This window comes from Phalacrocorax aristotelis, chromosome 16, assembly GCF_949628215.1.
Source record: "Phalacrocorax aristotelis chromosome 16, bGulAri2.1, whole genome shotgun sequence".
In the NCBI taxonomy this organism is placed as follows: Eukaryota; Metazoa; Chordata; class Aves; order Suliformes; family Phalacrocoracidae; genus Phalacrocorax; species Phalacrocorax aristotelis.
In genome coordinates, this window is record NC_134291.1 from 4,406,414 (window position 1) to 4,431,382 (window position 24,969).

Genomic DNA, 24,969 nt, shown 5'->3' on the forward strand with positions numbered 1-24,969 from the left:
TTTCCTTTCTCTCGTCTCCGTCTTTCCTTTCTCTCGTCTCCGTCTTTCCTTTCTCTCGTCTCCGTCTTTCCTTTCTCTCGTCTCCGTCTTTCCTTTCTCTCGTCTCCGTCTTTCCTTTCTCTCGTCTCCGTCTTTCCTTTCTCTCGTCTCCGTCTTTCCTTTCTCTCGTCTCCGTCTTTCCTTTCTCTCGTCTCCGTCTTTCCTTTCTCTCGTCTCCGTCTTTCCTTTCTCTCGTCTCCGTCTTTCCTTTCTCTCGTCTCCGTCTTTCCTTTCTCTCGTCTCCGTCTTTCCTTTCTCTCGTCTCCGTCTTTCCTTTCTCTCGTCTCCGTCTTTCCTTTCTCTCGTCTCCGTCTTTCCTTTCTCTCGTCTCCGTCTTTCCTTTCTCTCGTCTCCGTCTTTCCTTTCTCTCGTCTCCGTCTTTCCTTTCTCTCGTCTCCGTCTTTCCTTTCTCTCGTCTCCGTCTTTCCTTTCTCTCGTCTCCGTCTTTCCTTTCTCTCGTCTCCGTCTTTCCTTTCTCTCGTCTCCGTCTTTCCTTTCTCTCGTCTCCGTCTTTCCTTTCTCTCGTCTCCGTCTTTCCTTTCTCTCGTCTCCGTCTTTCCTTTCTCTCGTCTCCGTCTTTCCTTTCTCTCGTCTCCGTCTTTCCTTTCTCTCGTCTCCGTCTTTCCTTTCTCTCGTCTCCGTCTTTCCTTTCTCTCGTCTCCGTCTTTCCTTTCTCTCGTCTCCGTCTTTCCTTTCTCTCGTCTCCGTCTTTCCTTTCTCTCGTCTCCGTCTTTCCTTTCTCTCGTCTCCGTCTTTCCTTTCTCTCGTCTCCGTCTTTCCTTTCTCTCGTCTCCGTCTTTCCTTTCTCTCGTCTCCGTCTTTCCTTTCTCTCGTCTCCGTCTTTCCTTTCTCTCGTCTCCGTCTTTCCTTTCTCTCGTCTCCGTCTTTCCTTTCTCTCGTCTCCGTCTTTCCTTTCTCTCGTCTCCGTCTTTCCTTTCTCTCGTCTCCGTCTTTCCTTTCTCTCGTCTCCGTCTTTCCTTTCTCTCGTCTCCGTCTTTCCTTTCTCTCGTCTCCGTCTTTCCTTTCTCTCGTCTCCGTCTTTCCTTTCTCTCGTCTCCGTCTTTCCTTTCTCTCGTCTCCGTCTTTCCTTTCTCTCGTCTCCGTCTTTCCTTTCTCTCGTCTCCGTCTTTCCTTTCTCTCGTCTCCGTCTTTCCTTTCTCTCGTCTCCGTCTTTCCTTTCTCTCGTCTCCGTCTTTCCTTTCTCTCGTCTCCGTCTTTCCTTTCTCTCGTCTCCGTCTTTCCTTTCTCTCGTCTCCGTCTTTCCTTTCTCTCGTCTCCGTCTTTCCTTTCTCTCGTCTCCGTCTTTCCTTTCTCTCGTCTCCGTCTTTCCTTTCTCTCGTCTCCGTCTTTCCTTTCTCTCGTCTCCGTCTTTCCTTTCTCTCGTCTCCGTCTTTCCTTTCTCTCGTCTCCGTCTTTCCTTTCTCTCGTCTCCGTCTTTCCTTTCTCTCGTCTCCGTCTTTCCTTTCTCTCGTCTCCGTCTTTCCTTTCTCTCGTCTCCGTCTTTCCTTTCTCTCGTCTCCGTCTTTCCTTTCTCTCGTCTCCGTCTTTCCTTTCTCTCGTCTCCGTCTTTCCTTTCTCTCGTCTCCGTCTTTCCTTTCTCTCGTCTCCGTCTTTCCTTTCTCTCGTCTCCGTCTTTCCTTTCTCTCGTCTCCGTCTTTCCTTTCTCTCGTCTCCGTCTTTCCTTTCTCTCGTCTCCGTCTTTCCTTTCTCTCGTCTCCGTCTTTCCTTTCTCTCGTCTCCGTCTTTCCTTTCTCTCGTCTCCGTCTTTCCTTTCTCTCGTCTCCGTCTTTCCTTTCTCTCGTCTCCGTCTTTCCTTTCTCTCGTCTCCGTCTTTCCTTTCTCTCCTCCTTCCACAAACCTAGAAAGTATCACAGAACTATGCAGCAGTGCATCATATGTGTCGAACAGTTAATTAAAACAAACAACACCCCCCTCAAAACCATGAGACAATCCCCTATCCCTGAAAGCCCCAAAGACAAAAGTATTAAAAAAAATATTTTTAAAGGTCAGTCAGGGGAAGAGTTCATAGAGTTTTCCAGCAGTACAGAACAAAAATGTATTTAAAACAAAACAGGGAAAAAAAAATGCATTTTGAAGTTTTTGTGCTTATTGTGCCCCCTCTTTTGCTGGATTTTACAGGACGCTGGTGATCTTGATGAGAGGCAAAGACCCAAATCTGTAGACTTGTTAGTTGTGCCAATAGAGTGAAAATGACGTAGTGTTTTGCTAGGGGAAACTAGACCTTTCCTGTCAAGTTGTCTCCTTGCACAAACATAACATTGACCTGTTTGAGTAGAATATTTAAATTTGGTTTGAATTATTTCTACGCTGATTTAACCTTTTAAAATCAAGTAGATTATTTTTAATCTCTGTGAATGTATGAGTTCTGTTAAATTTATCTCTGCTGTGCAGGACCATAAACAGTGGAATCTTTTACCACAAGAGCATATGTTGTAAGAGATAATAGTAACGTTGTTCTAAGCATTGAAATTCCTGCTTTTTGATATTTCTTTTGCATTCTTATTTTTTAGGGATTTAACAAGATATCAAAGAAACCTAATTAATCCTTAAAGGAGTAAACAAAGCTCAGTTAAATATATCTCCTATTGTTTATATGAAAACCAAGTCTTAATTTAAAAAAATCAGCTCTGTATTTGCTGTAAAGAAATATTATTATGGTTGTTCTTATGGGGAATAGGGTAAAAGTGTTTTTGGAACATTTGCTTGGTACAATACCTGAATTCTGGTGCCTTAGTGATAAGGTGGATTTGATGGTAAACAATGTAATTGTAGTTTTGAAGTAACCGACACATAGAGCTTGAGAAATCAGAAGGGTTTTTTTCACTCCAGTGGTTTTGAAAATCAGTAATATCTCCTATGCTTATTACTAAATATATCCTAAATACAAAATACAGAAAAATGCTTTTGGCAATGTATTCCTTCCATCTTTTATAAACTTGCATGTGATAAGGCTCGGTTTTATTATTGCTTTGTTTTATCTTTAACCTTGTATTGTATTAAACTGTTGGATCTACTTCTAAAACTTTTTTCATTCTTGCATTGTTTTTGATAAAACTGTAGTATCACCTTTATATCAAGGTCATTCAACCCTCTAGATATTTAAGCAGTAATATATTTTTGTTGCCATTGATTTGACTGAAAGTTTTAAAGTGAAAATTGTTGGAACTTCAATATTTGTCTCTTTGGCTTTAGTAGGAATCTCCTTAGAATGATTTTAATGTGAGGAACTGTTAAAAAAATGGTTGGAGAACAGTAATTCAGGGCTGCTTTGAATGGTGTTTGCCCGATAAGGTAGGGACATGTGGAAATACTCTGGGGAGAAACAGGTTGTGTCAGCTTTAACCAGAGTATAAGACAGGCTGTACTGACCCTTTAAAACGGAAGGAATGTGGCACCAAAATGGAAAAGAATGTAGGTTGAAACCTCAGGAGATTAAATTTAGGGAAGAAAATTTGTGCTATAGTTGGACATTTTTAATAGACTGTAAAACCATAGTCTAGAAAGGATATAATTTTGAACAGGAAATAATATAATTTTGAAAGACTACAATTTCAAAAGGAAATTCTCCTGTCTCTGCAAGGAAGGATAGCAAGGTTACTAACTCTTTACAAGGTAAGCTGTCTTTTTGTATGTAAACAAAACAGACCTTTATTCTACAGGTGAAAAGCATTAACATAAAATTTAAATCTAGGTAGTGTGTTTTGAAGCCAGTATTACTGCTGATGCATTTGATGAGTGTGAGTTTTTTCTTCCCCCTCCAAGAATTTTATTATTTGACAAATACTAGTTTTTGTGCTCGTGAACTACGACACGTTGGTGGATCTAGAGACTGAAGGCTTTTCCTTCTCAGTGAAACAAAATAGAGCCAGACTACAAAGAACATCTCTCCTGTTGCTAGAATGTCTCAAATCTCATGCTTTTAATCGAGGTTAGTCCCTTGTCCGCACATCCTATCAGTCCTGCTGTTAGAGTTTTGTGTTAACGAGGTGCTGAATTTCTTTAGAAATGTAAAATGTGTGGGTGCCCATAAGATACATGTTGCGATCACAACATGGTTGTCATATAGTAATTTTGATCACTTTGAATGTAAACAGGGCTGAGTTTAATCCTCTAGAACTGTAAAGTCTCTTAATATTTGTTCCATTTGTATTTCTGACTGCAAGCCAGTAAAATGATGTTAATTTAACAGCATATTCTAATGTGTGTGTGAGTACTGTACTGTGACCCTTTTTATGTTCAGTAACAGTGTGCTATTTATTCCAGGATGATGTGATGATGCCACAGCGGGTTAGACTGCAGCTCGAAGCTGCCATTCAACGCCCAAACAGTGTGAGTACTTTTTTCTTGTGTGTATATGTGTGTTTTTCTTTTACAGTGTGCCGGATACATCTTTAAAAGGATATGAAAATTTCACAGTAGGGCTGGTGGAGGCAAAGCAATAACCAGTGTATTCTTTTCCTTTATTTTTAGTCCTTGCATTGAAGAGTAGCTTTGACTGAACTTCTTTTCTTCCACTTACTTTCTCCATTCAGCAAACTAAATCTCATTATGACAGTGATACTATTTTTCAAATAAGTATACAAGTTTCACTAATGTATGTAATCTAAAGGAGAATTACTTTTCTATGTAGCCTTACTAAGTAATGTGAAAAGCTGCAAAGGATTGGCTACAGCTATGGATTATCTGTTTTTAATATTTAAAAAACTGTAAACCATCAGGAATGTATGGGTTGTTACCATTAATGAGCTGGCCTACAGTTAAACTGATGTTTCTCCCTATATCTGCCTGCAAAAGAAAATATTCTTGGAATGCCATTCTTTATTCTTGTGAAGTAAACTCTCAAAAACATTCTGTGAGATAGTTGCTTTATGATCTAGAAATTATTTTGATTTTAAACAAATTTCTGTGATTAGGGCCAGTATCCTTTAGAAAGAGTTTGTATATATGTTCTACTTACTGAAGATAATAAATATAAATAATTTGGTATGGCAATTACTTTATTTGTCAATGTTATTGACATAGATACTCCTTTATAAAATTGAAAACTGAGTTTGTATTCTTACTGGCAGTGTTAAGCAAAAATAGGCTGACTCTTTTCACATCTCTGACATTTTCTCTTGTGAGAGTTATTTCAAGGTTTCTGGAAAGGAAAAGTCAATTGATTTGATCTGTCAAGAAGGTATTTCCTGCAGGTCTCAGAACAAAATAGACGTCAACAGTTTTAGGATTATCACTCTCTGGGAATTAAACACCTTTTGAACTTTCCCCCCGAAATACGCTTGCTTCAAAGCAGAGATTATTGTGGTTGTTTCGGCTGAGGAATGCCTGCCAAACAACCGGCTGTTTAGCGGTGGGATGTGTACCTGCTCATCACACCACCTCTATTAGGTCTCTTACAAAATCTGATAACCCTTACACTGTAATTTATCAAATTATAGTTTTAGTAGTACCTGAGTAGCAGTTAACCTAGTTCATATTATGAATGTGATAAAATGATATATTGAAAGTTGTTTTTGTTCTGATAGGAATCAGTTAATGTAATTCTGTAGTAAAATGTCAAAAAACTGGAGAGGCAAGTTGATCCAGTAAGCTTGTTTTCTGGAAACTAGTGTTAAGAGCTATCATATTTCTTGCTTATATGAGTTCTATATGTGTATATTAAGACTTTTTAAAAATTAGACTAATTTTAACTAAGCAGCTTGTGATCTATTTAGAAAACTCTTAACTGTGTTGTTTCTATTCTGTTACACTTTAGTGCCTAACAATATTCAGTATGAACTATTAAACGACAATCAAATAAGTAATAACAAGTGCCTGAGTAGACTGAAGGATATCATGATATATTCCAATCAACACAAACTTGTTTTTCCCATGCTCTAAACTAATCTAAACTTGTGGCCCTATTTTAGTGGGGTTACTACTGGCCTATTTGCAAAGCGTAACTTGAGCTTTGCGTCCTGTTATATAAAACTAGCCAAAGTCAGTCTGATTCAGCATGGGAAATAAGGGTTTCCACCTTTTAGTTATCTGGCGTATTAGTACCTAAAATCTTCAATTTAGCGAAGTGTAAAAATTCTCAAATGGAGAGAAAGGCCTGAGATTTTAAACTTTAAGAAAAATGATAGATGTGTGTTTCTTCCACATATGGCATAGACATAGAACATCTGGGTAGATCTCTCATGCCATCACTTTCTCTCAACTTTCTACTGAATCGGAGGGTTTCCTTGCAGCTTTTCAGGCAATGACCTTGTTTTTCTTTTGTTTTCTTTTATTTTTTCTTTAAACATCTGGTTTTTATTTTCTATTATTTCTTGCCCTGTGTTGTTGCCTTTTAGGTGTAAGGATTTTACTTCTTTGTTCTTGGACCCTATGAAGGTGAAAATGAATCTGTGTTTGAATTGAATAGAACGTATTTTTCCATTTTACAGGTACAGAAAATATTTGTAATGCCTATGTGAAGTATACTTCCTGGGTTAATGTTGTATTTTACTGAACTCGAATTCAAAAGCCTGAAAGGAGAAATGGGAACATCTATTCCTGATAAGCAAATAGATCAGTTTGATCCAGGGCTCCCCAATAGTTCTGACACGACTTGACTGACTTTGAGAAAAGAAAAGCTGACCTTCTGGGCACATATCTACTGACTGATGTCAGGGTGGAGTGCTGTTCCTCAGAGAATGGTCTCTCTACTGTCCTCAGAATAATCATGTCATTAAATCTTCTGGCTGGAAGATGGCTGGCCTGTGCAGATAAAGTTCTGTTCTGTGTTTGAAGTTCTGACCCTAGCTTCAGTCAGTATGATAAGCCAGAGTAGGTGGAGTGGAAAAAAAAAAAAAAAAGCAGAAGCTTGAGAAATGCCTGTGAAGCAGTGAGCTTTTTTGGTTTGTTCCTGAAATTCTAAGTTGCAGACTTGGACTTTCCACTGTTTTGCAACTTCTTCTGGCCTGGATTTTTGACTTTATGTAGTCACAATGTACTCGCAGAAATTCTGTTCCTAATCCTAGCTTTGCTGGTTGTTACTGAGAGCCAGAACTCCCAGGGGCTCTAATATTGGAGGCTTCAGTCTACTGTCATTACTACTATAGATTTACAGGTAAGAAAAATCTCCAACTTTCTCCATCAAGAGAAATCATGTCCAAGATCCTAATTAATCCCTGAGGTTCTTCCTCTTTCATGTTATTCTTAAATGCAAATTGCCTTACCCTGACTGGAAGTCTGGTTGCTAAACAGGGGAATGGAACATACCAGATGCCTTTGAAATGACTCTCCAACCAGTTGTTCTTCAGAAAAACTGGTGTCTCTCTTTCTCAAAAAGCAAGAGGCTTGCCCCCAGGTTCAGGTACTGGAATGTGACTGACTGGGGTAACACTGCAGCAGCCCTTAGCTTTATTTCCTGTATTGTAGACTACTTAATCATGCTTTAAAGAGCAAGAGCAAGTTCATCTCTGCTCTCCTAAGCTACTCTTATCTTGAATACTTTTTTAAAAAAAATCTTGTGGGATGGAACTGTTCTGTCATTAGTAACATTTAGAGTAGAGGATTTCTGGTCTCAAAAGACAAATTACTAATACATTATGATTTTATTAAATGCAGCACTCTAGAACCGCTGTCATCTTGTCCTCTGAATATTTTACAATATCTCCAAGTCCTGTTGACAGGGATTCTATAAATAGGACACTCTTAGAAGATACGAGTTTTTAAGACTTCGCGTATTTATCCTACAAATTCTTAAGCTCTGCTAGCTCAATATGAATGGCTACTTTGAGCGGTTTGAAACCTTAGGGACATTGTACTGTCTGTTGATAGTACACTAGCTACCAACCTTTTGGCACTGATTGTCCCGTGCACACGTGCCCTTACACCGCATACAAGCGTGCCTTCAAGTTCCTTATGCCCTGATAGGATAAGGAGTGACTTTGTTACTGGAGAAGGAATGACTGTTACTAAAACTCCTCGCTTTAGTTTTTGTTTATCCCTAGAAGGGGCATCTCTCCCAGTTCTCCAGCGTAAGCCAGGTGTTGCTTATTTACCAGCCACAAATCACGTATGCTTGGTTGGCAGCTAATGAGTGGGAAGATTCAAGATCACATTTCCTTCAGTTCTGAAGAAATCAGGCCTTCATATCTTACTTTAGCTATACTTTTCTTCTGGAGGAGATCCAACTTTGTGTACATACTAGTGTTCTATTGAACAAGGCTTCTGAGTTTGGAGTCGCCCAGGAAATGTGCAGTTTCAACATTATTCCCCAAACAGCGCATGCCCACACGCACGCTGCAGTATTCCGCAACTATGTCCCACATCTATTCTGTTATTTTATTTGAGCAGAGTAGTACTGTTTAAGAAGTCCTGAAGCTTTTTGTTTCAAGGACAGATGAGATTGTTAGCAGTGTTTGCTCCCAGGTTGTCTTGTTGCAGGGACCTGCTGCATCAGGATCTGCTGTGGGCATCCCAAGAGGAAATGACTGGATGTGGTTTGAGTATACTCTTTGGAGAGCTCGAGTAGTGTTAGAGAGCTGCTCTGTCAAGTGCTTCACTCCTGAGATACATAGGTACATGGCCACATTTTGCCAAGCCACGGTGCCACTGTGGAGGCTTTCAAGAATGGTGCAGCACTTGGAATACTCTTCCAGTTTTTCTTTTTCCTAAGGATTCCACATACTGGGAGGAGAGAGGAGGGGTGCTAAGATAACATGTACCATTGTTCACACTCAAAGCCTGCTGGACCTTCTCCTCTGTCTTGGAGCCATACTGAATGGTTTTGGACACCGTTTTGTGTGCTGGGCATGGTGTTACTTTATTTTTTCTCTCACCGTTGTTTAATTTGAGTATCTGTGTGCCCCCACAGTATGACTGTGCACATGAACAGCATGTGGCTTCCAATTTTTTTATCTCTTTCTGCAGAATTACTTAGAAAATAGGTAAGCTCTTCCTCACTGTCTCCTACATCTTCCCAACAGCTGGAATCAAAATGCAGGCAAAGAAAATAAAGGTTTTTATTTCCTTTTGTTTTCACTGGCTGAATAAGAGGAGAATCTGTACCCGTGTCAGAATAAACACCTTTCTTTTTGTGGTAAAATTACTAGCCTCTTTCTCAAACATATAGGATACTAGGCATGTGAGAGAATATTGCGTATAACCATTTACATTTCTTCAGTGAGAGATTCTCAGTGTTTTGCATCTCTAAAGCAAATTTTTGGCATATTCTATAGCTTGGATTTAGGTCTGGAGCTGCAATGCCTAAGGCTGTTTTAACCTGTTGCTTGCATTATCTGAATGTTTTAACCAACAGACTAAATTCTGCATATCTTTCATGGTTAATGTGACTCTAAGACAGTTGATTGGATTGAATGAACTCGAACAATGCATGGCACGATTAGCTCACAGACCTGTTGATCTGCCTGTAGGAAAGCTGTAAACAAATATTGCATAATCAGCAAATGAATTGAGGAAATGAACAAATGAATGATGTAGCTGAGCTCAACCCTTTCTTTAAGGCAGAACCCTAGGCCAAAGTGGTGTATGTCCCTCTCCCTCCCTGCTGAAGCTCACTAATGGAACTTAGAAATGAAGTTTTGGTGGTTTTTTTTTTTCACTTTTCTTTTGGTCTGGACACATACATTTCTTGATTTTGAAAGTTATAGTCTAATAGATAAGTTTTTTGTATTGTTACTGTAACCTGTGCCATTTTACTTGCCTAGACCTGTTACACATTTCCATTACATCTTAGACTGTTTCCGCCCCCTTATTTTCCTTACCTATTGCTTATTGAGTGCTAATTTGAACGATTCCCCTTTCTTTTTTTTGTGACTGAAATGATCCAATTCCATTGGTTCTTGATTAAGTCAGTCCTTTTAGCTTCCACCTTACTCATTTCAATTAATATTTGAAATGGCAAGTAAAGATTTTTCTTAGTAGCAACAGAAAGTGTATACAATAAAATGAGTAGATCCTGTCTTATAGATATAATTAAAATGAATAGTTTTAGCTGTATGTGATTAGATGTTAATGTGGAAAAGCTTTTAAGATCAGCACTGAGTGTTTATACGGCTGCCATGATAATGAGACCTGATTCTTTTTCAAATTACCTAAAGAACGACAATATTTCAACAATTTTTCTGTTGGCAAGAGACAGGGTTTTTATGTGAGTTAATCCATGAGAGCAGTATTGTGAGAATGGCTTAACAAAATACTGAGCTTTGTTTTGTTTTGAGTGCAAAAAGATTAATAGATATTCTTATATCATCCGTCAGTGAGTTCCATGTTTTAGATCTAGCACTTGTCCTTGGAGGGAGGGAGGTAATTCTAGGTAGTCTGGACCAGTTTCCATATAGAATCATTAAGGTGGGACAAGTCCTCTAGGATCACCAAGTCCAACTGTCAACCCAACGTTATATATACTGTCTTGCATGGCTGAGTGTGCACTGATCGTTCTTTATACAAAAAGAGCACCACATGTAAATAGCATGTTGGAAGTGATCTGTTATGTTGAGTAGCTAAGACGTTGTGCACTCAGCTAGTGGAAAAAACATCCAGAGGACTGTTTCCATCTCATCTCAAGTGTGCAATGGCACATGTAGACACTCTTGTGACAGAATTCCCGTGCAGCATCACTCACTAGAACACTGGCTTGTACAACAGAAGCTTTTCAGTGTAGCCTTTTACTGAGCAGCTGTGCCACAGTGTGTCACATTAATGTGGTATTTTTTGTTCCTGCTTATTATCACAAGCCTGAAATAAAGGCAGAAGATTGTTTTATCTGTCTTGTGCCAGGCCAGGCTGCTTCATGATGAAAGGGAGCAGGGGATAAAAAATAAAAATGGAGCGAAAAATAAAGAGTGAGGCCACCTTATACATTGGCAGTCAACAGTAGCAGTTTGGGAATATTGGCAGTCCTCAGTGTGTAGTGATTTTTACATTGCACATACCAATGGAGTTTGGTCACCTCTGAAAGATCTTAAAGCCTTTTGTTTGCTGTATCTTCCTATTAGTCTAATGTTAGAGTATTCCTGAAAATAACAGATTACCTTTCAGACTACATGCTCTGCTTCGTCTGGGTACTTTCTCTTGGGAGTCAAAATTGTTATTGTGCAGTCTGGTAATTACACTGCAGTTAGACAGGGATTTATTCTATCTAATGAACAAGGTAGCCTTGTTTGTATGGCTAGAACTGGCAAAATTGAGATAATGTGTGTCTCCTATACCTATGTCTTGTTCTTAAAATAGGCTTTTGTTACATTGGAATTCAGAAGCTCTAAAACTTGTTTTAGATTGGATTTTTATGAAATTGTAACTGGTACTTTTTTTTTTAAAAAACTGGAAACTGTGCAAAGGAACAGTTTATTAGATGTTATGCTGTTCTAGTGGAGTTACAAGTCTAGTAAATTCAGTAAGAATTGACCTGAAGTCTGAATGTGTTCATGAACTATTTAACGTATTTGGATCACAGTATGATGTTACACAGTGAAAAAAATATGTGCTATATTAAGAGTGTATCTTTGGGGCCGGGGGGGAGTTAGCAGACAGAAGCTTGCTTCAGCAGAAAGCTCGATGGCTGTGATTAGAGCAGTGCTGAACTCTAGCCAGTACTTCCTGCCTTACCACAGTATTAGCCGGGCCTGTATGTGCTCTTACAGCAGCTTTACAGCTTCTGGTCAGCCTGGAATATGGGCAGACTGAGCTTATATCTGCCTATAAGAGACTTACTCTCAGGAGCTTTAGATCAGATCTCGTGTAATTGAAGTAGTGTGATGCAATGGACAAGGACTTCATTTAAGAGTGAGAAGATGCAAATTTGCCTCCAGAGTGGCTTTGCCATTCTTCATCTGTTGTTTTAAGGAAGTGGTCAACAATGTTCCGTAGTCTGAGCCTTTATTCCTGAGAGATTTTATTACCTTTTTCTCTACTTAAATTAGACAGTGTTTTAGTCTGGACTGCAAAAATAGATAAGCAGTATCCTGTATGTATTTTGCAGGTGTGAAAAGATAAGCATATGTGAAGCTTTGCTAAACTGTCATTAAAGATAACTACATAATGTTGAAATATTACCTCTCTGTTCAGTGTGGTAGAAAAGTCCCTCCATTTGAATTTTGTCCTTCCTGTGTGCAACAAGTTAATGGCTGTTGGTGATCTTCTGTCATTCAGTGTCTTCTACTGAAGTCCAGGTATTACCAGTCTCCCTTCTATTGTTTTGTCTTCCAGTTGTTGCATATAGCTTAGCAGATTCTTTGATAAATGCTTTTATTTTGGACATAAACTTAAAATCTTCATCGTGTAGAACTTAAGTAATGTTTGTTTCTCCTTAGTTTAATTTGCATCAGCTCTCCTCTGTCTCCCTTACTCAGCATGTTTGAGGCAGATCGGTGTGTGTTGCCCAGGCATGTCCTAGCAAGCACTGCCTATAGAGTTTAGCTTTAATATAAGCATTAATTCATGTAACAGCTGTTAAAGAGAAATGAATAGGATACTGGCATGTCTTGAAGAACAGATGAATAGATCAAATTTGTTTGCTTAACCCTGTTAATAGGAATTTGCTCCACTGAATGGGCTAAGTAGATCTGAGGAGGCTCTGGTCCTTCTTTAGTGTGGACAGAGAGGAAAATGAGATTATATTCCTGAGGTAATTACCTACAATTGTCGATTGTCTAAAACAAGGGTTTTTTTCTGATGCAAGAGAAAAATGTGTCCAGAGAAATGTTTTTATGAACTAACCCAACAAGGCTGGTCACTGGAACTTTAATACTTTATACTCGGTTCCCGTATGCTGCACACCATAAACAAACCACAAGTCTTTAACTCTGTTCTCCGGCCTGTGGAAATTGTAACTCTAAACTAAGGTTCTCCAGCATGGGAACGTACAAAAATATATATATTTCTAACTTCAGGAAATTGCCATTAGAGGTTTTTAAAAGTTATTTATATTATTTCTAAAATCTTGTTTTGGTGTGGAGGGTAGAAGACTAGAGCAGTAGTTGTGTGAATGTTTTGTTCTGAAGTGGTGACAGTGGAGTATGTCTAAGAGGAGAAAATAGGATTCCTTTTCTTTTTCTGCACTGGAGAATATGAAAATTCTTTCTGTGACAATGAGAGTATTATTCTTATGGTGGTTTTCATTAATTGGGCCTTTCCATGTGTATCACCCAGATCTGCTGGAATTCAGCTGTGTCTTTGCTTTTTATTAAGCAGCTTCCTTAAAGATTCCTTTTAATTCGGTATTTCTAAAAAACCGCACTGCATTTTCAAAGTCACAATGTCTGTTTAAGTCTGTTCTACATTTAATCAAATATCCCAAATGAGAAACATCCCAACTTACACCACTTTGTAATTAAATTTGTTTTAATATGGCCTCCACATGCCAATAACCCCATCAAACGATTGTGAATACTAGAGTTTGATATTCATGAATGTGTGATTGAAATGGGGACTTTCAGCATATTGCATTTTTAAAACTATGTCTGAAGTACAAAACGTTTGAAAATCAAGATCCCCTCCTCCTCCTTTTTAGCTGTTTTGCTGTGGTGATAACTATTATTAATCCAGCCATACTTTGTGGAGCTACATACACAAGAGAAATCAGTTTTAAAATAGAAATCGTGCAAACATATTGCTCTTTTTGACTGTTGTTAAGCTTTATGCAAAGGACTGGTTGTGTAAGCATCTTCACAGGATCCAAAGGCGGGCTTCATTTGCATCAAGTTCAGGTTGTGTGTGCGCTAGCCTTAACATAGAGTTGGAGCCCTTAGATCTTGTTTATCCCAGGATGGCAGGCTTTGAACGAGGGCTTCTGAGGCCTGGTGCTTTTTCCTGCCTAAGCTAGTTATACTGGGGCTTACTCATTTACCTTCATAAAGGACTTCTGAAATTCATTTAATTTGCTGTAGTATCTACAGATTTGCTGTAGTATCTCTTCAGTTACTTAAAGGTTTTCCAAAACTGGCGTGCTCGTCCTTCCTGATTTCATACGCAGGACAGCATCCTTTTTAAATGTATGTGTGGTGTGATGCACAGCTGTGATCATTCTGATTACACCACCTTGACTTCTTGTTTTCCATATAAATTCACTAAAGAGAATTCAGGCTTCCTTGGTTTTTAATTACTCTTTTTTTATATGCTGAAAATAAACTTGGAACATCCTATTGTGGACTTCGGACTTGAACCAGTGCCAAGTAGAACGTTTAACAGGTGTTCTTAAAAATGGATTTCTACAAGATAGGAACATCTGCCAAAATGGTTATTCATCTGACCTAAAGGATTCTCTGGGGAGTCAGCACTATCAGCATATTTTGATTTTTAAAACATGCTTTAAATACACTAGGGCGTGTTCTGTATCTTTACACCTAATGCAAGTTACCTCACAGGTGTTGTGCTTTGAAGAGTACCAATTCCTTTATTGGAAATGAGGGGGAGATAAAAAATTTATCACCTTCCCTGAGTATGTAGTTTTGGAAAGATTTTAGGCACATAAAAATATTCCTTCTGTGTATTTTTCTTCTTTGATTACACTAAATGATGGTCACAAGATCCTTCTTAAAGCCATTAGGATCTTGAATCATTTCATTGTTGTGCTGCGTTAAAAACTAAAAGGCCATGGGCCTGTACAAATACACAGTATAATTTAAATAAAATCTTTTATTATTTTTAACAACATAAATGTTAACTCTAGTATTTAGTAAGGTCAAAATCCAAAATGCTGATGTTGGTATAAGTATCTAGTCTGTTTAGCTGTTGCTATGCCATATAAGTTTCTTATGGATTAAAGCAGATGTTTTAGTTGTTGGGATGACCATGTACTCGCCTGGGAACTCAATGTAAAGTGTACTCAGTACACAGCTGTATTTTATAAATCCTAGTCTTTCAGGAAACCTGTAATTTTGTCACATTATCAAAAAATGAATTTTCTTGAGTTTTAAAGAAACTTCGTGAATTCCTGTCGTTAGTGTTAGATTTAATGAAATACGTGGTAGCGTAAGGGCAATTTAGTTAAATGGCAACTAAATCAGGCCTAAACAAGAATAATAGTAATTATTATTATTTATTATTTATTTTTTCCATAATTTTTATTCCTTAATGGCTAACATTTTAAGGACAGGTTCTTATAAGGCACCATCACAATTTGAAGGAAGACCATTCAGTGATATCCCATATATATATATGTCAGTATATTTTTACAAAACATGGATTTAGCTATATTGAGCTTTAATTACCTGTTCTAAGTAAGCACAGTAAGAAGCAGAACTGGAAACGGAACTGATAAATTTCTTCAAGATGGTATTTCCTACCTGCTCCAGAAGGGAATTGCAATTGAAATAGATTTTAACATATAATTCCAAATACTCTTTAACTTTTCCTTATCTGAAGGAGGAAATTAATAATATAAGTGTAATGACCTGTTCACGTTTAGTTAAAATGAATGAAATGATGCTTATTACCATTGGCTGAAAACTCCATCCAGTACTCTAGATACTGTAATGGTTAAATCTTAGGTTTACAGTCACGCTAGCTAACATAATAAAGTTCTAGCTCTTCTGAGTGAATTACAAATAAAGAGTTGTGGAAGATGGTGTTAATCATGTTTCCTATAAGAAATCGGTGATCTGATGAGATAATGCTGAGTCACAGCTGTGTGATTAGAGATTATGCTAGAAGCACTATTTCATAAGTCTACTTGAAAAGAAATCCTGGGCTGTCTCAATCAATTGCTCTTTTTGTGGTAGATTTCTACCTGACACTTCCAGTAAAACATACTGGGGACGCTGCTGATCCATACATGTAGCAGCTTGTGTTAGAGGGACTGCTCCAATACCTAAAGCTTTGCTGATCTTTTAGACAGATATATGTATAAAAAAAGTATGTATTTGTGAAGGGGGTGTGTGTCTACCCAGAAAGAAAATGAAAACTTTTATAGAAGTTTTTACAACCAAATAATATTTAAAATCTTATGTGAATGAAAACCAAGGAAATCAATACAGAGGGAAGACGGAAAAATTTTCACTCTCCTGTCAAGATGTCGTCTGAATGTCAGGATATGTTTGCAGTGTCATATCAACTGGGGTGTGTGTGTATAAATTAACGCAACAAAAATAATAGAGGTAGGATTTGGAGACAGCACAGGTGACATCTGCCTTTCCTTTATACATCAAGATGTAGGCATGATTAAACATTCAGGATAAGGCAAGTGCCTCCTATTAGCTTTTTTTTTTTTTTGGTTTAGGAAATTTCCCTCTGTGGGCACTCATAAACAGGCTATTGGGGGAAAAAGGTGGTGTGAGCTAGAGAGAATCCTTCCTGTATTGCTTGCTATTTGAATAGTCCTTCTTTTCATAGAACATTATCTAGGATCAGATATCATGACACTTCTAATTAAAGCTTCACTAAGTAGTTAATTACATTCTCGTCTAGGGGGTTTACGTCACTCGGTCATATTTCTGACATGAAACTCAACGCTGCACGCTTCTTCTCAGTGTGTAGAAAGTTTTGTACTTTATATAATCTTTGAAAGTTGCATTTCATTTAATAAGTTGAGGAAGGCAATTTATTTTCTACAGGAAAGCTGTGTTTTTCTCCTTGCTAAAAACCCCCTATTTTTCAGATACCTGCCTCAATATCATTATTGCTTAATTAAAAAGACTTCATAAGACAAAGCTCCTTAAAAGAAGACACATTGTAAAGAAATTGTATGTATGTATATAGTAGGCACTAAGTGCCTACTACCCTGTAGAGAGTTTATGGTTTTGCCTGTCTTTGTTCATGTCCCCTTTTTATAAAAATAGGATGGAAAAAAATTTGGATAAAATTGGAGACCAATTGATTTTTCATCCTTATTTCCTCTTTAGGACAACAGGAGGTCCCTGACCCATAGGCTGTCTCCTGAATAAGAAAGATTCTTTGTGCTAAAGGAAGTTGTAATGATTAAAAAAAGAGAACCACTACATCTGCAGAAAGTGTATTGTTTTAATTACTGTCAACTCATTTAATCTTTGCTTCCTCTCACCCCCTTCCTTCTCCATTTACGTGTGCAAGGGAAAACATAAAAACCTAAAATGGTGAAAATAAGGAACAGCTCTACCTGAATTTTGCATGTAAAAACAAACGCTAGTGAAAGGTTGGACGAGTTACAGCATGTTAGCCGACAGCTGATGCTGCTGCTGGGTATAGAACACTGATTTTTGTACGTATTAGATATAGGACTGAAATACTCTTGTGTTTCAGTGGAACAATTTTGTAACTCGCAGAACAGTGACTCTGTGTGCTCATAGTACAGTTTTGTAATGCATGTAATCATCCTGCCTAGTTCCTCTGAACGTGATCAGAACTCTGAGCTTTGTATTGATCAACAAGTTGTTGAACGTGCTCGCTAGATTTGTATTTCATACATCATGACTGACCTAGTGTACTGTGACCAATTTAGAGCATCTATTTCACAGAGAACCCCATTATTCTAGTTTTGTGTTATTTGACCTGTTTTAATTGTGTTTTATTGTATTAGTTTATAGTGCTTTAACTCCTGAAAATGTTTTAAATATCGTGGCATAAAGTGCATATCTGTGACTTTGATTCTGATCCTATTTTGATAGAATTCATTAACTCCACTCCTAATCACGTGAAGCGGTAGAGTTATTAGAGAAAAGAGATTTGGGTGCCTGAACATAGACATATAATGCTGTTTTGACCCTTAGGCTGGCTGAGATGATCTAGACAGGACTGGCAGGTAGTAGAGGCTTGGTCTTTCTGTGAAATAGTAGCTGGAGGCCAGGCAGGACTGTAGAGCCCTAAGCTAGATGTTTACACTGGCCACTTCTTCCCACAAAGCTCATTTTAAGCCATTTAAATTTTTAAAAGTTACTTGTATGGCTTTTCAGTGTATGTGTTTGTTGGTAGTTAAAATATAACCACTAATTCTAATTTCTCCATTTCTAATAATTAGAATAATTTTAATTTCTCCATTTCTAATATGGAGAGTTTCTTGTACTTTCTGGAAGTCTGAATGGGTGTAAAATAGGCCAGAAAGATTTTTATCAAAGTATTCTAAAACTTAGGAAAGAAGTAACAGTGAAAAACCTTGCACTTCAATTTAAAAGCAATGAGGAAATATTCAGTGAGGTGAATATAAAAGCTCTGTGAGGCATGGAGGAAATGGGAAACAGTGTGCAGTTGCTTCTGATGCCACACCTTACACAGGGGAACTAGAGGAAGCTGTTTGTACTCTAAATAATCCTGATTTTGATTGGATGAAAGAAGCTGGTTAAATGAGCTATGCTTTTTAGCGTGCTCATTACTACTATGCTTTTTTACAGAAGCTGTATCAAAGGCTCAGGTTGAGCTACTCTGTTGGTGAAGCTTGTCTTGCAATCATGTAAGTCAAGAATCCCAGTTGTGAGTCAGAGTCCCGTTGGGAGGGGAATGGTACAGCTAAAGAGCAGAAACGTGTGGAATTTTTCTGGTGGAGGATCTAGAAACAAATTTGATTGCATAGCAACAATTTTAAGATTTGTCTGTAAAACATATCTCTTAAGGTGATGCTAAAAGCAGTCTTGAGTGGTATTGGTTCTGAAAATGAAAAGAAAGCAGGAAGTCTGTGCTGTGCAAAACATTTCGCTGTTGGGGGAGAGGGAAGTGTGAACATTTCACTTCTTACAAAATGCTAACTTTGTTATGTATTTGTAGTTATTTTCCTGCTGTGTTGCAAGATCAAAATGCAGCTGTTCTCAATAACATGCATTTTTATTGTTAAGTGTATGTTGCTGTGATATCATTATAATTAAAGAATGCGTTTAAATGATGTTTTACAATACCATCTTCTGCAGGAAGGAGATCTTTGCTTTGTGTGTCCTGCTGATGGGTTTGGTACATGCACGGAGATCTTATGGAACGCCACTAGGAACACCAAATACAGCTTTTTTTTGCTCCTTTGCTTTTAAAGAAAGGAATTGTCAAGTTGTTGTTGTGGGTTTGGTTTTTTGGGTGAGGAGGAGGAGTGAAGACAACAATTCAATTATCTTGTGAAGAATTAGATTTTAGGAATAATAAGGAGGCCTCTGGAAAGAAATACTTTTGTTGTGTGTGTAGATAGTACTTTTAAGTAATTTTAAGAAAAAGCCATCTTAAAGCCACTACTATGGAGGACACTTTAGTAAAGGTTTAAGTACATTAATCCCTCTTTTCTTCTCTCTTTCCCTTTAGTTCCGTATATGACACAAGCATAGGATTGCTAAGAATGTATTACGATATTTTATTGTCTAGTTAATGATCCTTTTCAGTCTGTAAGGAAGACTAAATGTGAGTGAAATCTTAACCTCATCTTTATATTAACTTAATTGGAGGCGGTTCATTCATCCATAATACCTGCCTTCTAGACCTCAAGCTATAAAAGAGTAAGAAAAGCCAAAGGTATGGGGGAGAAGGTATTACATACTAAATATCATTTAGAGAAACGAGGACATTAGTAAGCATGTGGAGTCTCAGAAAATTTTGGTTTTCTAAGTTAGATTTTGAATTGTCTTCATTTTTACCAGCAAGCAGCTTTTTTCCCTCTCATTAATTCTCAGCGTTGGTTTTACTGTTCTTCCCTTTTAGTGTTCATTGATACTAGAGTAGGTCATCATAACACTTGCTTCTAGCTTTGTTAGTGGCTACAGAATGGAGGGGTTTGGACTCTTATTTTGAAAATTCAAGGACCAAGAGTCATCAGCTGTGTACTGCTTAGTCATGGAAGTGGAATCCATTGCTCTGGAGACAGCAAAGGGTTTGAACAACAAGCTATCAGTTCTAGTAAAACTACATTTAGACTCGATGCCATGAGCCTTTAGGTGTGTAGTGTGCTGCGAAAGGGACTTTGAGTCACAGCACTAGAAGGGTTGCCCTAGTGACTAGTCTAAGTTTTTGATGAACTAGGTAAAAAAATGTAATTTGATTCTTGAAACACTGACTTATTCTAACATGTAACTCTTAAAAGTCAGAGGCCAATCCTGTTACTTTCTGCTGTATTTCTTAATATATTTTTCTAGATTAAAATCTTAATACTGGTTTTACTGTTGTTTTAAACATTAGATTGAGCTTTGCTGTAGAAAAAATGTCTGTGTACAAAACCCCCCTTTTTCTAAAAAAAACCCCTAGTTTTGAACTTGATTAGTGTCTTTGTATTTAAGGCTCTAGACTGTTACCCTCTCACTGTCTTGCATGTTAAGCATGTCAGTTGATGAAGGAGTTTGGAAAGTTATACTTCCAAGGTTTCTGCCCCAAGTTACAGTAAAATTGAATGTAACCCATTGTTTTTTCTGTTCTGGATTTACATTGCTGCAATAACAGTAATTCTGAAAGAACTTGTTTATTTGATGAGCTCTTTTTTTTTTTCCTAATTATGGTGTTTTCAATTCCAAAAGGCTCAAAGTATTTTAAGGCCTACGTACAGTAAGTATAGAATCGTTGTTACAAGCCAAAATTCGGAGATGTAAATTGGATCCTGCGATGGAATTATATATATGTATGGAAAGAGGAGGAAATGTTGGCTAGGAATCCAATTCAAACTCTAGAAATTAAAAAAAGCCATATATGATACAGAAAACAGCTGTCAGGATCCAGTTTAATAACAGTTATTCTGTCTGCTTTCACCTTTACTTGAGCAAATGTACAAATGTACAGGTAATTGATCACACCCATTCAGTTTGTGAATTTGCAATGCAAATTTTAAACCCAATGCAAAAAAGCATAAGGAGTTGAGATTTTGAACCACATCTTCTTTGGACTTGAGGGAATTACAGTCCTCTAGCTGAGCACCCCGATTCACTTTTTTTTTTTTTAATTGCTTAAACTATCAACATTTGTGAAAGTGGTCAGAAATTAATATAAAAATATGAAATTCTGTCCTCTACTTCTCATTTCAATTTGAAATTGCATAGAAAGAGATGACTGCACTTACTCCTTGGCTCCAACTGAAAACCAGGTTTTCAGAAAAACAGATCTGATGTTCTCCTTATCTATTACCTCATGAAAGATGTTTGTGATTCTGTGTTTGTTCAGCTTAGGCTATGACTATTTGAATAAAGAAACCAGATTTCCCTGTTGCATTGTTATAGAATACCTTTTGAGAAAAAAGTGCTTTGTAATTTCTCCATTCTGACTTGGCATGCGTAGTTTTGTAAAGTGTCTTTGTAAGTTATAAAATCCTGGGGTATGCAAGAGAAGATTGTCATCGTTAATGAATATTAGCAGCAGTTCTGTAGATAATTCTATTCTTAAATAAAAGTCATCCTCACAGAACAGAATGTATGTACATCTGATGCAACTTGTGGAGTGCCCCCTTTAAAAACATATCTTCTAATTGAGAGTTGATTTAAAAGAATCTTGGTTTAACGTTCTGAAAACGTCTTAGTATTGCTTAGCTGTAATTCAGGGGAAAGTTAGGATAAGAATTGAAGTTGTCAAAGGTAATTAGTAGTTGTCACTGAGGAAAAACTTCATAGTTCAGAGGCATTCTGTTTTATTCCTATGGGATAAGCAAATCATGGGGTTTTTTTTAAATGTTTTTTTGTTTGTTTGTTTTGTTTTCACTGTATTTAATAATCTAAACTGTGGTGCTTCATTGCCAGCCAGTCCCCCAGCAAGATCTCTTCATGGTGTTTTTGTTCCCACATGAAAGTATTCAGAACTGCACATGCAGAATTCTAGCCTGACTGCGTACTTCTGTGAGGGTTTTAAAGCTCTGTGAATAGAGATACCTGAAAGATTTAAACTTGCTGTGCGCAGTGTATACACTGGCATTCCTTATGAATGCTTGGGGTGGAAAATCAACAAAGTCAGTCTTCCACACTGTTCTTGAGCAGAACTTGATTGTATGAAATTAATTACTCTTCAGAAATGCTAATACCTACGCTTTGGGGTTAATTCTCAGTGAATGAACACATCCTCAGCAGGAAGTACCCATCAAAATCTGGAAGAGAAATAGACAGTTACAGTATGACAGGAGTACAGTAGCTGGTATAAAACAATATCAGCTTGCTTTGCATATATAATTAAGGCCGGTAGTACCCTGATGGTTTGGGGTGGACTGCAGGCCCTCAGGAGCAGCAAATAGTAGAGTTCTGTATGATCACACCCCATGGGTTCTCCTTGCCTTCTTCCGTGTCTAACCAGAGATTTGTAATCAGTTCAGAGTTTGTATGAAATTGCATTGTGTGTCTATGTGGTTACAAATTACACGAATTCCCTCTAATATTCTGGTTTTGGTGGATATTGGAAGCTATTTATTATGCCAGCAGGTGTTCAGAATATTAAAATTCATATTTAACCTGTACAGCTGCAGAACAGTATTAGAGAAGAAAACTTTCCTCAGATGGGTATATTGTACTGCAGTGAACAAATCAAAATGGGGTGTCTATGTCTGTGTTATTCTACCATGAATGAGACAAATCAGAATGTAGATTTATTTTTATATGAATTGTAAGTGATGTGTGGTATTATAGGTGGTGGCACTGTTGGTATGATCGTCTGGTGTTATCCAAGTTAAAATTTTCATTTGCCAAACTTCAGCTATCTTGGCTGAAATTTTGCATTCTCGATGTCTGCCTTTGCATGACTTACCTTTGAATGACTTACCTTTGAAAATTTCAACCGAAATGCTTCAAATATTCCCAAGACTGAAGCTGTTGGGCAGACACTTCTCAATGTTAGTTTTCTAGAGACCTTTGAAAATCTGTAACTATTTAACATTTGAGCAGAGCAACTGTGGCATATTACATTACATTATAATAGACTATATTAAATTATGAACATAGAAGGGGGCTAATAAGGACTGTATAGATAAACTTCATTCTTGGAATTCCCACATTTTGAATGCTTGTTTGATGATCTTGTTGCCATGTGGGTGTACAGCAGTTTACATGATGTGATTTATCTCATTTTGCTTTAGATTATTGGTTGCCAAGTCAGAAGAGAGCCACCGGAGTCCACTGAACGGTATACTCGTTGGATCAATAATCTGACTGAGGAACAACTTCTGACACAGGTATTCTTGTTTCAGCTGTGACTGAAATTACAGCAGAGAAGTAGAACAAGATGGATTTTCTCAGTCATCAGTAGTACTTGATAACTCATGAATGTTATCAGTGTCTTATATTTGAAGGCTGTTTTCAATTAGAGGCAAGTTTATGGTGCATGTGATCACTGTGTAATGATGACATCACACTGAGTGAGAATGAAGCTTTCAACTTCAGGTTTGGAGTGAGCCTTACATTTCTCTCTGCTGTCTGTGGTTAAATGCATATGCTTTCCCCTTCTAATAACTAGTTCAGGGTTTTCTTTTTAAAAAGTGTATTTAAATACAAAAGGAAGAAAAAATCTTCCTTGAGAATGATTCCCACCCCGAGCCCCGGGTTAGGTACTGGCCATTTCTGTATCTGTTTAAGTTTTGCTAGAGATAATTTTAAAATAGCAGTTCTTCAGGCATTAAACATTGGGCTCATTATACATGTTTGTAAGTAAGATGCGTCTTGTGCAACTGAAGATGACAGTTTTGGCATAAAGAAAGGTTGTTTCGTTAGGCAGGCAGCCAAAGCTGAACTAAAAGAGACTTTGGCAAAAACAAGTTAAACTGTGGAAGAAATCAGTCCAGCTTGTGGAGGAATGTGTGTACTGAGTATAAGAAATATAACGGATGGTTAGCAGAAAACATCCCAGCAGGCATTAAGATGCAAGTATTTGGGGTTGGTTTTTGTGATGCTATGGTAGGAAGACATTTGCTTTTGATTTTCCTGGATTTAAGTGGCTGAAAAGATTAACATACCCTTGTTTGTTAGACTTCATTGTAAACTGTGTTGTGTTCCCCATTACCCTAATCCCCAAAGACATACTTTCAGGCTCTGGTATGGCCATTGTAACACAAGAAGTCATCTATAGACCTTGTTTTAAAATCAGTGGTATTACGGTCCCCTATAATTCACCAAGTGAAAGTTCTTACAGAAAAAGTTACCCCTGGAATATTTGGATTTGCCTTTGAGTATGGCATTAGAGAAAAAATCTAGATTTAAACCAGTGAATTTATCTGACAGTAACATCTGGTTCACTGTGTCGTTGAAGGCAAGAGAAAGAAAAACTTGAGGATGTAAAAACTTGTCCTACACAATCTGAAGGGTTTCATCTAAGTGGACACTGGATGGGATCTTTAATGAATTAAGCTGGAAATTGAAAGAAATATCCTAATATTCCACTCAGCGCTGGTCAGGCCACACCTGGAGTACTGTGTACATTTCTGGTCCCTGCTGTACAAAAAGGATGTGGCCAGGCTGGAAGGGGCCCAGAGAAGGGCCACCAAGGTGATCCAAGGACGGGGAGGCTGCCATATGAGGATGGGCTGGGAGAGCTGGGTTTGTTCCGCCTTGAGAAAAGGAGGCTCAGAGGGGATCTCATCACTGTGTACCAGCACTTCAGGGGTAGCTGCAAAGAAGATGGAGACTCCCTTTTTACACGGAGTCCCATGGAGAGGACACGGGGGATGGACACAAGTTGCTCTTGGGGAGATTCCGATTGGACACGAGAGGGAAATGTTTCACAGTGAGGACAGTCACCACTGGAATAATCTCCCCAGGGAAGGGGTTCGCTCGGCCACATTGGACACCTTCAAGAGTCGTCTGGACAGGGTGCTGGGCCGTCTTGTCTAGGCTGGGCTCTTCCTAGAAAAGTTGGACTAGATGATCCCTGAGGTCCCTTCCAACCTGGGATTCTGGGATTCTGAGACTATATAAGAGGGGGTATGGAAAAAGAAAACTCATTTTAAGATGGGGATGTAAGTCTTCTGGAAGAGATTATTTAATATACTGTTTCTGATAGTCAGATGCAAATACAGCGACCTGGGAAGTCCCTTGCAATCTTATGTGCCTATAAATATCTCTTAAAGCCTTAATCAAGCAGCATGTGCAGTCC

At 38.0% G+C, this 24,969-nt stretch overlaps 1 protein-coding gene across 6 annotated transcripts in view; it reads left to right on the top strand.

Moving 5' to 3' along the window:
* QTGAL (queuosine-tRNA galactosyltransferase) overlaps positions 1-24,969 on the top strand; it is a 136,645-nt gene that overhangs the window by 16,757 nt on the left and 94,919 nt on the right. For all 6 annotated transcript variants that reach the window (XR_012663303.1, XR_012663304.1, XM_075111048.1 and 3 more), the window contains exons 5-6: positions 4,324-4,389; positions 22,961-23,056. Coding sequence is in view for 4 of the 6 variants with exons in the window: in XM_075111048.1 (XP_074967149.1) it covers positions 4,324-4,389; positions 22,961-23,056 (162 nt within the window). In the remaining 2 variants the exon portion in view is untranslated. The remainder of the gene's footprint in view (positions 1-4,323; positions 4,390-22,960; positions 23,057-24,969) is intronic.